Source organism: Hyposmocoma kahamanoa, unplaced genomic scaffold (genome assembly GCF_003589595.1).
Source record: "Hyposmocoma kahamanoa isolate Upper Pololo Valley unplaced genomic scaffold, ASM358959v1 244, whole genome shotgun sequence".
NCBI lineage: Eukaryota > Metazoa > Arthropoda > Insecta > Lepidoptera > Cosmopterigidae > Hyposmocoma > Hyposmocoma kahamanoa.
In genome coordinates this window covers 229,679-245,688 of record NW_020653761.1, presented here as the reverse complement: position 1 = coordinate 245,688, position 16,010 = coordinate 229,679, and the positions used below count along the sequence as shown (strand labels likewise).

General features: G+C 38.1%; 1 protein-coding gene across 3 annotated transcripts in view; it reads right to left on the bottom strand.

The window, feature by feature from the left end:
• Positions 1-3,998: 3,998 nt before the first annotated feature.
• Positions 3,999-16,010, bottom strand: part of LOC113228846 (myotubularin-related protein 13) — a 106,477-nt gene continuing 94,465 nt past the window's right edge. For 2 of the 3 annotated variants that reach the window (XM_026462261.1, XM_026462262.1), the window contains 13 exons: positions 15,739-15,881; positions 15,339-15,543; positions 14,919-15,054; positions 14,434-14,616; positions 13,688-13,858; positions 13,102-13,272; positions 11,262-11,413; positions 10,403-10,550; positions 9,238-9,435; positions 8,597-8,732; positions 7,630-7,756; positions 5,990-6,152; positions 4,000-4,961 (listed from right to left, as the gene is read on the bottom strand). In XM_026462261.1, the coding sequence (XP_026318046.1) occupies positions 4,869-4,961; positions 5,990-6,152; positions 7,630-7,756; positions 8,597-8,732; positions 9,238-9,435; positions 10,403-10,550; positions 11,262-11,413; positions 13,102-13,272; positions 13,688-13,858; positions 14,434-14,616; positions 14,919-15,054; positions 15,339-15,543; positions 15,739-15,881 (2,026 nt within the window). In that variant the 3' untranslated portion in view covers positions 4,000-4,868. Of the gene's footprint in view, positions 4,962-5,989; positions 6,153-7,629; positions 7,757-8,596; positions 8,733-9,237; positions 9,436-10,402; positions 10,551-11,261; positions 11,414-13,101; positions 13,273-13,687; positions 13,859-14,433; positions 14,617-14,918; positions 15,055-15,338; positions 15,544-15,738; positions 15,882-16,010 lie in introns of all 3 variants that reach the window. The other variant, XM_026462263.1, reaches the window with a different exon arrangement.

The window sequence follows — 16,010 nt, the reverse complement described above, 5'->3', positions numbered from 1 at the left end:
ATTTAGTCGGACCGCCGTGCATATGCCGTTTTATTGTCAACCCTGGAATAAGCTTACCATTTTTTAATCTAGAGAATTACAGCGCTTGGCTTCGATCTGATTGCATCCAGGAAAAGTTGTCGGTTCTAGTCCCAAAACTTTATTTAAATGGACACGCTGGAATAAGCGGCAGCAAAATTGCTCGTTAATATCCATTTTGATCCTGACTGTTCTGGACAGTGGCTGGCATTGTCGTCTTGTTATTGCACGCTCTCAAACAGCACGTCACAATTAACTATTTGTTCTCCACACATAAAGTTCATAGTCCATTCTCTCAGCTATATCTATCTCCTTTACACAACGATGATAATATCCTAGTTCCAAACAGCACGGCACGTCATCTCTTTTTCAGTGTCACCAAAATACGTCGCACGACCGATAAATATTTATATTTACAAACAATACGTGCTACGATGCGCGCCCTGCACTGATATGTAAACTATATTTACAATAAAAATCAGTATGTAACAATATAAATAAGGGTCACCGCAGACACAGCTTAAATCGGAACGAGTTTTATCGGCGAGAGTTTATCGTTTTTACTGACATTGAAATACAGTTGAAAACTACAAACATACATCGTCCCGTTACTCGCTTACTGGCGTAACTGACATTTTTGTCACAACAAATTAATAGACACGTTTATTTTATATATGAATATAACTCACTGATAGAACGAGTGGCTATAGCTTACGACTTGAAGTGCTAAAATAATACGTAGCTCCCAAAAATGTCCAACATGCTGGTTACTTTAGGAGAAGGACGCTATGCGAGAGTGATATTGTTCTTGCATTGTAAGCCGAAAGTTAATTGTCGGATAAGTTAATTGTCGGATAATTCGCGACTTTCGCTCTATCTGCGTCGACCCTAAGAGATTCCCGAATAAAGTAATATATTTTCGATTTGTGAATTTTAACACAAGTATATGAGACATAAAATAACACGAAGAACAAAATAATAACGAAGTTACATACTTAAACATATAACTTTTATTATATGTGATGCCATGGAATTCTAGTCGTTATCCTATAGACTAATTATGATTTTTTATCATTTGTATCCAAATCCTGGATCCTCTTTCACATGCAAAATCAAGATGTTGCTTTTAAAGAAAAACTAGAAACAAGATTGTAATTAGTTTAAAATTGTCAAATTAGCCTAATTGGATGTAAATAATACTGCCCTCGTAACGAAAAAAGGCACATCTATGCATACTTTACACAGCAGTTGTGAGAGGGCAGAATCGATATCACAAGGTATATGTGTAATAGTCAAAAAGTTAGACGACTGTCGCGTTATTGCGGAACTTTAAATCTTATTTACTTTACCGACAAGTTTTTCATAACACAGATGCCACGACAGTCAGCATCAAAATGGTCTGTTCCTTCAAACTTACGAGTGGCTGCTGAAATCAACCTGGCTACTTTTAAACTTAATGGCTTTTTTTTTCAATTTGAAATGTACGTAGAAAAATGTAAAAACAGGAAATGCACTTATTACATTATTTGCTGGTCTATTAAAACAAGTTGTAGCTACCTTTTAAAAGTTTTGCTTTTTTTTCTTCCACCCTTTTGTCCATGTTGCATGGAATGAACAAAATGGCGGAAGTAGTAATAAACAAAAAAGTATCACTAATTTTTAAAATAGAATAAACAACGAATTGGCCGGTATTATTTTTAATTAGAAATGGTCAAAAGAGATTACTTTCAGCCGCCCCTCGTACTAAAAACATCTGCTCATATGACAAAAATCAATCTATCACAATGAATGGAAGTTTCATTTTTGTTTGAAAATTATTAAAAACGCGCCTTACATTTCTTACGGCAAGGTTAATTTTTATTAAAAATATACATAATATAGTCGTATGCTATATAATATAATGCTGAAATCATTTTGATGCTCACTGCATACATGATATATTACATCGAGATACACCTGTCAAAATCTGATAAATGCGGTTCAAATTGAGAGGTTGTCGATACACTGTCAGATGGATCACGATCTATGTCGATATCGCGGCAGCATTGCTCTAAGTGCAGAATTCAAAGCATATTCAAAGTAAACATTCTTTTCATTAAGTTTTTGTCATGTAGTTTACTGCAAAACAAAATATTTGATGTACTACGATGTAACAAATGGTAGAACACCTTGTCAAGAGCGTGTCGAACATACCACATTTCGTTTCAATTTTATTTTGTATCTAATGAGAGCAATTTTTTTTAAAAGTAATAACTGCAATTAATGCAATCTCAAAATGTTCATTAAGTATCTTTGGTACAAGGGCCCGTTATAATTTTCATTGTAAGAGTCATCTCACTTATTAACCAAAATTGGCTAGAGCCAAAAAACTTTATGTAAGAGCGATAAAGACGCTGTGCGTCGAATTCCGAGCGAAAGCTAAACGCTCAACGTGTTTTTCGCTCTTATTGCAAGGGTATGAAGCTTTTCTGTCTTGCTTAATGCGATTCCGTGTGCTTGCTGAGTCTCTAAGTATCATTAACTAACGCCAAAACTGCAGTAACGTCCTATGTATTAAACGCTGCATTTATTAACATACTATCTTCAATTTTGCTTTGCTATTATAGTTAATAAAATATTAAATTTGCAGTATAATAATACTCTATATATTTTTTTCTAAATGACTGCAGCATTTGTTCCAAACTTTCGAGGAGGAGAAGGTGGGAGATGCACATCAAACATCTCGTGACTGGAGTTTGTTACATTGAATAGCTTTGACTTACAGATATGAAACATCAAATTTAATGATCATTTCGGTAGTTCACTGTATGAGACATTATCGATTTCTTTCCTAAATTATTGAAGCGGTACTTCAAAAGCTAAGAGAGGAGAAGAGGAGGGGGAAGATACAAACGCCTTAAAAACTTCTTTAACAAAGAGTACTTAGAGACTGGAGTTTGTTACATCAACAATAAGAACGTTTATTTATGGAGTCGTCACATAAAATCTCGCAACAACGCGATGGCCTAAATGAAATTGCCAGCGTTCAATTTGTATTATAAATATATAAAAAAATAATGCACTAGTTACATATAAAAAAAACGCGACAATACTTATAATGGAACAAACGTCTTTACACAACAATAATAAATTGAAAGATAAAAATATTTACAAATTACCAACATAACAAATATTTAATCTAGACGTAGACTAATTTATTCTAAGATATAATGTAACGTCAAATGGGATAAGTTTGTTCTGTGGGGTAATGTTATAAATATACATTTAACATTTGGCGGGTAGAAGATGTACATAACTGTAATTTTTAACGCTGCCACCATAAAGATATAACATTGAGCCGATGTACCTTTAACACCCTCAACATGGATTTAATCTTGGATTTAGTCTTTTTTTAGTATATTCACGCGAAGTGAAAAGGGGAGTAAAGGTTAAATCTTTTTAACAAATATATTTACAACATAGAACAAAATTACCCAATTGAACTTATAATGTAAATATTTGCAATACATTAATGCTGACCCTCCGAGATCGGAATTATAATATATTCTATACATTAAAGTCATGTTTATGTACTTATTACGGATATAGACTCATGGATAAGTATATATACACATAAATACCATCACACAGATGTAGGTAGAGAATGCAATGCATACTCGTCGTGGGCTGTGTACGGACGCAAACCGTCGCCACACTCGCAATTCATAATAAGATTGAAGCGTTCGCTAGGTGTTTAAAAAATACGATCAAACGAACGACTTAAAAAGACTCGTTTATTGTAGTACACATACTCTCATCATCGAGATACGAATACGCGGTGCAATCTACCCATCTGGGTAAAATAAATCGTTTCAAACCATTTTACTAGAATGAATCCATGCAAAACCGTGGAAGTATTACATGAACTACTAGAAGGAACTCGTGGCTTGCAGTGGGTGATTAAATTTATTCAATGTCAAAATATTTCGCCACCATGATATTCAATTATTTTTTGTGAAATTACTCCATTAGTTTGTTATAATGATTAATATAAAGATCTAACAGTTACAAAAAAAAACAATGTTATGTTGTTATGAGTCATATAATTACCCATATTTCTAACTTTACCCGTAACGTAGACAATGATACCAATTAAAATTATTGGTATTGTTTAAATATTTAAACACTAGAAAGAACGTAGTCGTACAATATGGCATAATGTATAAAAAATCTCAATTTTTGGCTTTCTCTTTGAAACAAACTTCAATTCTGTTGATGTATTTCTAACGCAAGTGTAAGGGCGCCTTCTTCTTTTGTTCAACACAACTTGAACAAAATTCATACAAATATTGAGTGCAATATTTCTTTCCAAATATTTCATTCAATTATTTTAATATTTCTTTCAACAACATAACGTACATGCAACAAAGTGCAACGTTTTTTTTATATCTTAAACGGATAATTTCTTACACCTATATCACAGATGTAAGTCCTTCTGCTGGGCACGGGATAACCGCCATACTGGCCGGATGGAAAAAATCCATAATTTCCATTTGTATGAAATCATACAAAAATTGTCAGCTACGGGAGCAAGTATCTAAATAATAATCTAATGATATAATTATAAAAGATATAGAGCCATCCAGGATTTAAGTAACTGAATGGAAACCCGTGCCCATCAGTAGGATGTACATGGCTTGATACAGTACAGTAGACATATACGCGTCATAATATACCAACATAATTAAATTACCATTTCTGTTCCAAGAATCAACAGTCCAAGAAATATGTGACAAGTTAAAAATGATTTTTTTACTTTTTACCGAGTTTAGGAACCGTGTTGAGTACTTTCATGTATAAGCTAAATTACGTTACTGCAGGCAAGCTTGGAGCTTCTCAATCCATTCCTGCGCGGCGTTCGCGTCGCTGGCGCAGAAGTTGTACGTGCGGCGACTCGTGCGCAGCTGTTAAACAAAAACATATTGATTGAATTTCATGAAGCAAAGCGACCTATATATTCTGTGTCAAGTTCATTAGGAGTTAACGAAGGATTTTTTTATAAAAAAAAATAAGTGCGTATTTGACCTCCATCGCAACTGATGGAAAGTGACGACGAGACCGACGATGGAACCAGCACAGATAAATAATGCCTATTGACTTTAGCCTTGAAAAGGCCAAGTTATAACTTTCTGGAAATAAGTCTGTAGGCAGGGAATTCCACTCCATAGCTGTTCGCCATTTAAATGTGGAAGTGTAACGCTTCGTACGAATCCTTGGTATATCCACATAGGAGCGGAACCCCAGCCTACGTCTAGTCCATAGATTCCCACTTCCCACACAATTGGCTCACCGCCCAATTAGGCAAGATAAAAATTTCAACGCCTATCACCACAAAAAGTAATTGAAAACACGTATTTTTTTTATATTAAATTAACACAAAAAATGACGTGGAAAAATTATATGTTTAGTATGGTGTAGTTTATATAGATATTTCAGGTTATTTTTCAAATGCAGTAGCATCCCCTGGACAACACCAACGCTTGCCTGAATTTGATTCCCATGCCCCTACGCCCTGAGACTCTTCAGTGCCCACTAGCGGGCGGTAGGGACCACTTTGAACTATGGTCTAGGGAACTATGGTCTTTGAACTAACGACGATGAAAAGGGGACGGCGGATTTAATCGTACAATTCCATCACACTCTCTCTGTGATATACCGACAAGTAGGCAACTTTACAACGGCATTCAGGACCTGCAGTTTCGCCTCTAAGTCCAAGACATCCATAAGTAAACCTGTTTAATAAACGAATTGTTGTTAATTACACCTTATTCGTATATGCGCAGATCTTCTGTCCTGTTCTTGTAATCTATATCTCATTCACAGCACAGTGAGATGACTTGATCACCCTAATTTGTGATAGTAAGTAATCAATGTGGTGCCAGACAGAATGATCTATTGCAATAAATAGCCAAAAGTTAAACTTTGCACTCACATCAAAGAAGGATCTATCGTCACACTTCTTGGGAGGACCTGGCGCGGGCGGCGCCTGTGTCACCGTGATCACCTCGGCCAGGTCGATGAACCCCTTACAGTGCGAGTCCTCCATCGCGTCGTAGTAGCGCAGCTGGTGCTTGATCGAGTCCAGCACGAACCATCTGCAATACAAATTATAAAACGATTAACAAATGACATATAGATAAATATTTAATGTAATATAATATGTTAACAAACACACAGTAATAATATATTACCGACTTATGTACACATCGCATGGTTTATTGGATCCTTAACCTATAACTATTCACAACATTTTAAGTAATTTAAAAATGCTTCTCCATCCAGTAACCTTATCGATTTCTAACACGAAGAACGGTAATAGGATACACTTTTGACTGCATATGACCAATCTGGTGATGACAGGAAACCGTGACAGAAAAGATAACTTTTGTATTAGTTTCTTTTTAGCGTAACGACGAGTTGTTTACATTATTAACATCCCATTATTGGGATTATTATTTTATCATTAAACAACTAGCGAGCATTTACGTTTGTGATTTCGGCATCTAAAAGTAAATAAAATTTATAATAATAGTGTTGTTATGACGGCACGTGAGAACCTCGGAAAGATATACATTGTGAATAATACAAGAGCAATAGTTATTTGTTATGCAAGGCTGTTGTTTAGTGTAAAGTTGTTGTTTGACGCGAATGCTTGTATTGTAACCTGAGCAAGCGAAGGGAGCTAAGATAGAAAAATAGAAGCCTAAGCGGTGCGTTTCAAGGCACGAGACGCAAAACAACTTTGCTGCCGAGGAAAACACACAACTTTTCACCTCATAATAGCGAGGAAAATGGTAGATGAAAGAAAACAGTTGAAATATAATAAATCAGTTTTAATAAACAAAATTCGTTATCGTTGTTAATTTTATATCAACAATAATAAGAATATAATACACCAACGGATTTATAAATACTTCCACTTTGCATTTATTTATTTTATTTATTTATTTATTGTTTATTTATTTATTCTTAGGAAGGTTTACAGCATTCTTTAATATTAATTTATAAACTGAATGGAAACTTATAAGCCTATTAAAAACCTCCACATATGAAAATCTATATACAAAACATATGTTAACACTAATTGCTAATCCTACATACGCATATACACTTTAGTTTAAGTCCAATAATAATATTAACGACATAAATATATACATATCCAACTATACTATTTAATACATACATATATTCAACATAATAAGATGCATTGTCAGTATTAAATGTCCTTAGCTTAAATAATGTTTGATTGATGAATAACTAATTCAAATTTGAAACTGGTATACTTAAAGGTCATTTTCAAAAGGTTTTGTTGAAAATTTGAATTTGCGAAAACGGGTTTTCCCGCTCTTTCTTTAATGATAATAATATTTTTTTATTCTAGCACTTAAAAAATCAAAATGCAAGATGGCTCGATTTATGTGTCCGGCAGAGTATTACGTAAATAAAGTACGACAAATCGAAAGAAAAAGTATGGATCACCAAAAAGTATGGTCCATCGCATCGTCAAGTTCGAATCTGAAAAACCTTTTCCACGCTATGGAAAAATGCATTGTTATATCTTTTAATACGTACCGTTGCTTCCAGCCCTTAAGCAGAGCGCCGCGCTTGTAGAGGTGGCCTTCGTGCGTGCGGTTCTCCGCCACATTGGACGAGAACTGCTCGTAGTACTGCTGCGACGACGATTGCAGGGTACCAACGCCTGCAGAACAAAATACTGATTCATAATTTTGTTCATTATCAATCCATGGTACGTCCCAGAGCTCGGCACGGGTCTCCTGGTGCACCGCGGGTAGGGGGTAGGTAGGTAATTTTTTCCAATGATTATAAACCTTCTTTCTTCCGTCAACAATCAGTCACTGTTAAATTAAGCACTATTATGGAAGTTTGCGCCCTACTATGTCGATGGCTATGAATAAACATTCATTATATATTTATTTATTAGGTAGGTGCCTACGCTTTTACACGATATTGTCTGATCACAAAAAATACGATGTCGATCGTCACAAAATCGAGCAAATCTTTAGGTATGAGAAAAGCAAGTTTTATCAGAATGTTTTCCTTTAGCTTACACTCACAAAAATATGTAACTTAAAGAAAAGTTTTATTTAATGACACGATTATTGACCACCTTAGTATTAAATTATTTTTGCAAAATAACTCCACAAGTTTGTAATAATTATTAATACAAAGATCGGACACCAAGAAAACAATTCCCTAGATACGGCTGGATTCGAACCAACGTCTTCCAGCAAAACGTGCTAGATGCTATGCCAACTAAGCAAATGGAACGTGGAACGAACTAGCGGACCTTACAAATTTTTCTACATGCTTATCTTTGTTTTTGGTTTTTAACGACTTTTTGTCGTAGCGCCATCTATGAGAAATCTATGAATCTTTATATTAATAATTATTAAAAAAAATATTTTATTAGTTGCCCTATTCATTACCCGAGATATTTACTTGTTTAAAAAAAAGTGTAATTTAAAAATATTAAATTTTTATGTTACTTCTGTAAAATATAGCAAAATGGGGTACGTACTGTTGTTATTGTTATGGCGATTGTCCTTGTCTCGGTCGTTGGGCGGCGGCGCCTTGTACTTGGTGCACGGCAACGCGTAGGCGTCTGCGCAGCGTTCGTGGCAAGCCGCGCCGCAGTCCACGCAACGCACGCCCGTCTGTGCACAAGCACGGTCCGGGTTAGACGCTTTCGTCAGCATAAATATCGTGGTCCAAGAACACAGAGCAATAACTACAATATAAGTAGTCAGTGGGCGTGACACGTGTACCAACAGAACACGCAAAAACGCAGAAAACGCAAATAAACCTGTAATATACCAAGTAAACTGCTGCAACATGGTCGACTTTTTTTTAAAGAACGTAAATTGGCGTTAATCGTTCGTCATCTTTCAGCTATTGCAGCTAGATGGCAGCTCATTGAATGAAATTCCAATATCAAACAAAATAAGTATTGAACAGTCTACGAAATGTCCACTGGGTAAATTTTTAATTATATTAGCAATACAGAATTTGTTATATCATTTTAAATTATGAACTACCAATCACTACCTAGATCTCATAGTGTTAAATATTTTATACGGTGAGTCGACAGCGGTTCTGATAGCAATCGAGGCTTAAAGATCTTCCATTGCTTTTTCTTCAGTGTCCAAGGAGATGTCTGACCTTGAGTGGCCCCCAGAGCAGGTCCCCGCAGTGGTCGCAGCGCGCGGGCGCGGCCGTGGCGGCGGGCGCCCAGCGGTGCGCCGGCGCCGCTGAAGGTGCGGCGGCCAGGCGCCCGCGCACCAGCACCTCCAGCGTGCCGCGCTTGTGGCTGGCCAGAGTCGCGCGCCGCACCACGCCAGACGACATCGACGACACTCTCTGGGTAGGACAAGCACCGTGAGATTAATTACTTAGAGTACAATTAGATCGACTGAAACTATGGCACACCAAGTTTAGTATATATAAGTCAATAATCTTTATTCATAGATAAGCAACTCACACTTGAATTACCTCTGCTGCTCATTCGTAAGGCTTGCTCGTTCATAAGGTAGATTCCCCTGAGAAGAATGAGCTAGAAATTCTAGGCTTGTAAATAAACATTTGTACATATTTATCATCTGTAATATTTATTTCAAACATTATAGATCGAGACAACCTCCAAGAGCGTAGTAGGTCACTACCACAGATTTTATGTCAACCAAGTACGTAGTAACTGTAAAGTAAACCTTTAGTTTTGGTTTCACTATAATTTTAAATCTCGTGAATCAACAATTCAACCGGAACCTTACTACAGAAGCGTATACAAGGCCCTTTAAATGAGTTTGTCACTTTGTGAAGACGATTGTCAAGAGCAGCCAGTTTATTTTTATTCCATGTATTAATTTTGTCTGTCACTATTTTTCATAAAATAGTAAAGAATTTTCAAAAAAAAAGAGTAAGTTCTCAATTCGATTGTATTTTTTTGCATTTATGTTACACGATAACTAATTTGTTAACCAATTTTGAATCTTTTTTGTTGGAAAGAGGGTACCTCAGTATTGGTCTCATATAAATTTGAAGAAAATATTCCACCTTTCATGGTGACAAACTACGGGTGAATCCGGTTTCGCGCACTTGGGAAATAGATGTAATTCCACGAACTTTTGAGGTCGGTTTTTTTAGTACTCTGTACTGAGATTAGTCTTAACATAAATGACACTTTCATAAAGTACTGTAACACTAATGTAAGAATATTAATTTCTGTAAACTCATCTCTCAAACATTCTCTGAGGCCCAAATGTAAATTTCCCTAACAGCACGTTTCTGCAGGAACTTTTAGCACATGAAGCCGCCAGTCAGTTCTCACCTGTAACTCCAGCGTGTTAGGTAGCTCTAGCTGTTCCCAGCGCACGCGCCACTTCTGCGGTAGATGACCCAGCTCTAGCTCCAGCTGCCGAATCCGCTCTAGTAAACCGCTGAACGAGTCGGGCATACATCTCGCTATACTGTCATAACTGCGAAACGTAACAGAAACCGTTTAACATCGAATAAAGGCTTTAGATTGCTTGTTTGCGCTTCTGGAGGAATTGAAGAGCTTGTTTCATTCTTAACTTACTTTGAAAATTCTATACCTACTTCTGCCTGCTGCCTTTACTTATTATTACTTACTTTACGACTTGCACAATTTGTAGCAGTAGAGTTCCTTGTGAAGGAGTTTTAATTTATTATTTCCTATTTCCGTCGCCAAGCTGTAAAAGTGAAACCGCACTAGGGCGACACAGCAGCGGCGCAGCGCAGTGCAGCGCAGTGCGATGAAATATTCACCAGGAGGCAACCCTGTCGCACCGCACCACATAAAAAACAGTGGAAATAATATTTTTCTTGCCGCACCTTTTCGCTAACACGCAGCGTCTCCCCGCTGCTGTGTTGCTTGCGGTTTCACCTTAAGGATGCCAGTGTAATTATATTTCAGGGTGACAGGCGGAATAGCACTGCAACTGCTATGGACAGGTGTGTTGCTACCACCAAACGCACCAGTCTTGTTCGTCCCGTATGCCCACGTCACAACAACGTAACAACCCGTCAAAAATATAACAATTCTTGCGAAATTAATAGACCTAGCTTATCAGACGATGTGTTGTGATATCATTTACATCACAACATTGAACATAATAATCTATACAATTAGGTGCGTAGAGTCAGATTAAATGTGAAGTAATACATACCCAGCAGTAACGAGTCGTCGTGGCGTCGGACGCAAGTCGGCCTCTGTCGGCGGCAACGCTTCCAAGTCGTACGGCGCGCCGTGCGACAATTCCTCGCTGCAGTAGTACTCCCATACTTCGAGACTGCATACTGACGAGACTGGTCGGAGGACCTAGTAGGTTTAATAAATAAATAGAATTGCTAAATCTAAGGTCGTCGGACAAAAGCGCATAAGTAAAGCACATAAGTAAGGAGTAGGGCAAAATGGGACACGTGCGAATTGTTGAGGCACTTCTCTTTCAGGGTTGGAAGTAAACGTACACAAAGAATATTTTCATGTGCTATATTGTACTAATAACGTTACCTACAATTATCCTTTATTCCGGATGTGTCGAGTCTCTAATGATATTAACACACAGGATAGGAGTTTAGACATATATTTTCAAAGTTATCCGAAAACCGAATTATTGTTGTTTGAATTTTCATTACACCGAAAACCGAATTATAACGAAACAGTTGTTCTTTCAGGATATGTTGAATGTTTATCGCAAAGACACCATCAGGTTCGGTTAGATTAGGTTAAGTTAGGTTTAAAAGAAAAATACATTTTCCTCTCAAAATTACTTTCGAGGTTATGACATTTCGACCAAACGTAATTTCTGGAAAACGTCATTTCGGACTACTGATAGGTAACCATAATGTTATTGTATTGTATTTGTTAAATTAATTGTTAGCTACGTTCAATAACATGATAAAGCTGTGCGTAGCTGTTAGTGGAAGGCAGATTTATTTTCCATTTAATTTAGCAATATTTGAAAAAGACCCCATCAGAATTTACGTTACAAATGTATGAAGGAATAAATAAATTTGACTTATTTGACCCTTAGTAGGTATTAATTTAAATGAAGGCTGTTGGTTTTTGACTGATGTGCTTTAATCCGCCGACCCTAGAAATTATATAAACTATCTGGATGTCTAAGGCGATCGGACACACAGACTAAAAAGTACGTTGGTATATTTTATTGTTTTCGGGGTAATTCGCTAAATGATTATCACTAATTACAGGTTACTTATCACGGTATGATTAATTATTATTATGGTATGAGATTAATTATTACTATTTGACGTAAGCATGAAATGTATATTAATTAACTATTCGTATGTGCTCTCTCATATATTGCGACGCGTCATCGGGGTGCTACATGTCTAAGGGACAATTTAAATGTATTCTAAATATAAGGAAACCATGTAGAAATGCAATAAATATACGCATTTCGGAACGGTTACACGCTCCATGTTCACTGGTCAGTCAACCCGGTATAAACGGAAGTGATCCCTTTTAACCGCTGACCAACAGAGGTTAAATATGAATTTCTTTTTTCAAAAGTCTTGAATGACAACAACTTCTTAAAGAATCTAATTCATGCACTAATGCGAATTTCTAGTTCCAATCAACTCATTCCAAGAACTTTGCAACTACAGATAGTGCGGTCTTATATAGTACACAAAAATATTCAGAAATCACGGACATTCCCAGAAATTATGAGAAGTTCAGTCGACTACTAGCTTTTAACTCTTTTAAAAGCTAATCGTTAGAGTTGAAAAGATCTTTATACACTAAAATTGTTTATCTAATAATGTTAAAGACAACTACTCTAATTGTCTGGACTCCAAATAAGGGATTCTCTATACAAAGATCTGGTACTCGTTGTATAACGATCTGGTACAGTAACGGAATTCACTTCCCAGAATACCCAGACCGGAACCAATTTAAGGAAGTTACTTTCCCAAATTGGTCTTGAGGTCGTAAATCTATCTGGAGCAATAATTATAATGAACTTAAAAACATAATTTACTTACGGGATTATCAAGATCAGGCGTGTAAAGGAAGTTGTAAAAGATGGGCGCCTTCTGATGATGCCTGTCGATGTAGTCGAAGAGGCTGAGTCCGCAGGCGGGGGCCCTTCCACCGGAGCCTCCGTACCCCCCACCACCGCACTCTTCTTCTGACCCCGCACCAGTCTCTACACCCTGAACCGCAAATCACTTTTATTGGTACTTAGTACTTGGTGTAACGGGCTGGTGTCCGCAACTCGACGACAAGGCGCCTATTTTGCGTGTGGATCACTTTTATTATTGCTACAGGGTTACGTGAATCTCACCTTTCGAACTACCAAACTTCGTAAGATCTCAGAAAAAATAACGGCACAAAGGCCGCCTAAGAAGTTTCACGACCTCATTAATGGATCATATTCCGCATACAGTATTTGATTCAAAATCTAGTACTGCTCGAATTAAGTCACATAGCACTGAAAATTAAACTATTTTTTCGAATCTAAGCCAGTCTCATTCATTACAACTTCTCGAAGAATGTCTAAAGTAAGTTTTTTTATTATAATTTCGCAAGTGTTATTATAGTTAAAAGAAAGTTGTACGCAACACAAACCATGCGCGAGGTATCCTGGCGTTTATCATCAGCGGCAGTCATGCCCAGGTCAGCACGCTGCGCCTCGCTGTCCAACAGGAACGTGCGGAAGCGGCAGGACACCGTATGGTACGCTACGAACCGCAGGTAGTACTCGTTGAACTCGAAGGCCAGGGGGAATTGCTTCTGCAGCTGGAACAGGGAACAGTAGGTAAATAAAATAATCGAATATATACGAGTGAAAGCCAATGTTATCATGAGGATCGAACGGTTGGGATCCCGACAAAACTTGAATTTAATGTTTTTTTATGATACCTAGTGTGACGGGAGGAACAAGTCTGGCGCCTGATGGTAAACGACACGCCTGTCCGCAACAGTTGCAGTGCCACTCAGCTTTAAATAACAAAGATCTGAGGGGCACTACCACTGAGACGTGAGTTGACAAGTCCCATGTGCCTGTAATTTCACCAGCACCCTTGCCCTTCAAAACCGGAAGGCAGTAATGCTCACATTACTGCTTGGCGACAGAAATGGATAAAGTGACTCTACTTCCCTGGACGAACTCTTTCACAAGGAGCTCTACTAGAAACTAATATTCAAAGTGAAAAGTACCAATTGAACGTCTGTTAACTTTCATGAAGGAGGAGTTTTGGCCGATGGGTGTCAAGTACCGACGTTTCCAAGAACGGTTACTAGGCACCCCCGCTGCGCATTATAATGAACCAAAATCATCAAAAAAGATTATATTGAAGGTTCATAACTCATACCTGATGCACGGCGTCCAAGAACATAAGAAATGTAGGCGTGAAACCCTGCTGCGGCGTGGGCCCAATGTTGGACCGTTGCTGGAACTTGTGGCCCAAAGCCAGCCATTCCTTTTCCACGATTATACGGAATCCTTCCAGTGTGCGATAATACGGTTCTAAGCAAATTTGTGCCAGTGATGAGATCTGAAATTTTAAACCAAACACAACGGTAACTACAGCTATCATCAACAATTCATTATACGACCCACTGCAGGGCACGGTCTCCTTTGAACATAGGATTTATAACCACAACGTAAGTCCAATGGGGGATGGGAACTTCAAACGTTTTCAGTATGCAATGTTTTCATTCATCGTTAGTGAGAGGTATTGCTAGTAAACATCCACAAATATATGTGCCTTAGATGTTAAAGACCTAATTTAGATATAAAAATCCATTGCCATTTCTTTTTCTTCATCCATATTAAGAAACCACATTGTCACCTCACCTGCGCGGTGGCATCCCATCCATCTTCAAGCGACAACAGCACCGAAGATCCTTGCAGGTCCAGCAGATCAATGACTGCACCGGACAATTGGAACAGCTGTCTCAGCTGCCAAAGCCATCCCGACTCTTCGATAAGTCTGAAAATAAATATTTCAATATATAGTAAAAAAATAGCGAGCATAAAGGATCAGTTATTTACGCAACCAAACTAGTTTCCGCAGTAAGTGTCAGTGCCAAAAGAAAGCTCGTGTCGTATAAATTATCACCAAAAACTAAGTATTAAGGAGCAGCCGCAAACGCCATCTAGTGACATCTAGTAGTACTGTACTGTTGTTTTGAACGGGAATTAAACTTTTGTGATTTTAAGTCTTAACTTCAACACGTCTAGACGTAGCTGTCCGCACAGGTCGGATGTACTCACTTAAGGAAGCCAGGCTCCTCGGGAGCAGCAGGCGTGGATGGAACCGCAGCGCGCATGAGCTTCTTGAAGGCGTGTTTGGTGGCTCTGGTGTCGGGATATTCCACGGGCACGTACTCGCAGCCGGACACGCCGGCGCCGCCGCCGCCACCCTTTTCCGACAGTACGTACAGCGCCGCACGGCGCGACGGGGGCCCTTCACCCGACACTAGGAACCAAGATGGCTTATGCAACATATCAACCTTGTCGCAATTTGTTTAAAGTACACTTTCGTCTAAAAACTAACAGCACTCGTTGTAGGTTCATGTGGAAACGTGAGATTAATATACGAACTCTCTATAATATATACAACCTACGTTGAATACGTGTGTAATGACCTTGAAATGCGTAAATATAAGTATACCTGAATCGAGATCGGCAGTGGACAGTCTCTGTCTGGGCGCGTAAAGGTCGAGGTGCGATGGTTGTCTCCCCTTAAGCGAACCCCAACGGCCGAAGTGTTTCGCTGCAGCGCCGCCCTTGCCGCCGCTGCCACGACCCAGAACGCTGTAGATAAACCAGGCATTTCGATGCACGTGTGTAACAATACTATTCGAACCATATTTGATGTTATGATTATTGATACAAAGACCTAACAAACACAAAGAAAAATTCCTTCGATCTGACTGCTCTTCG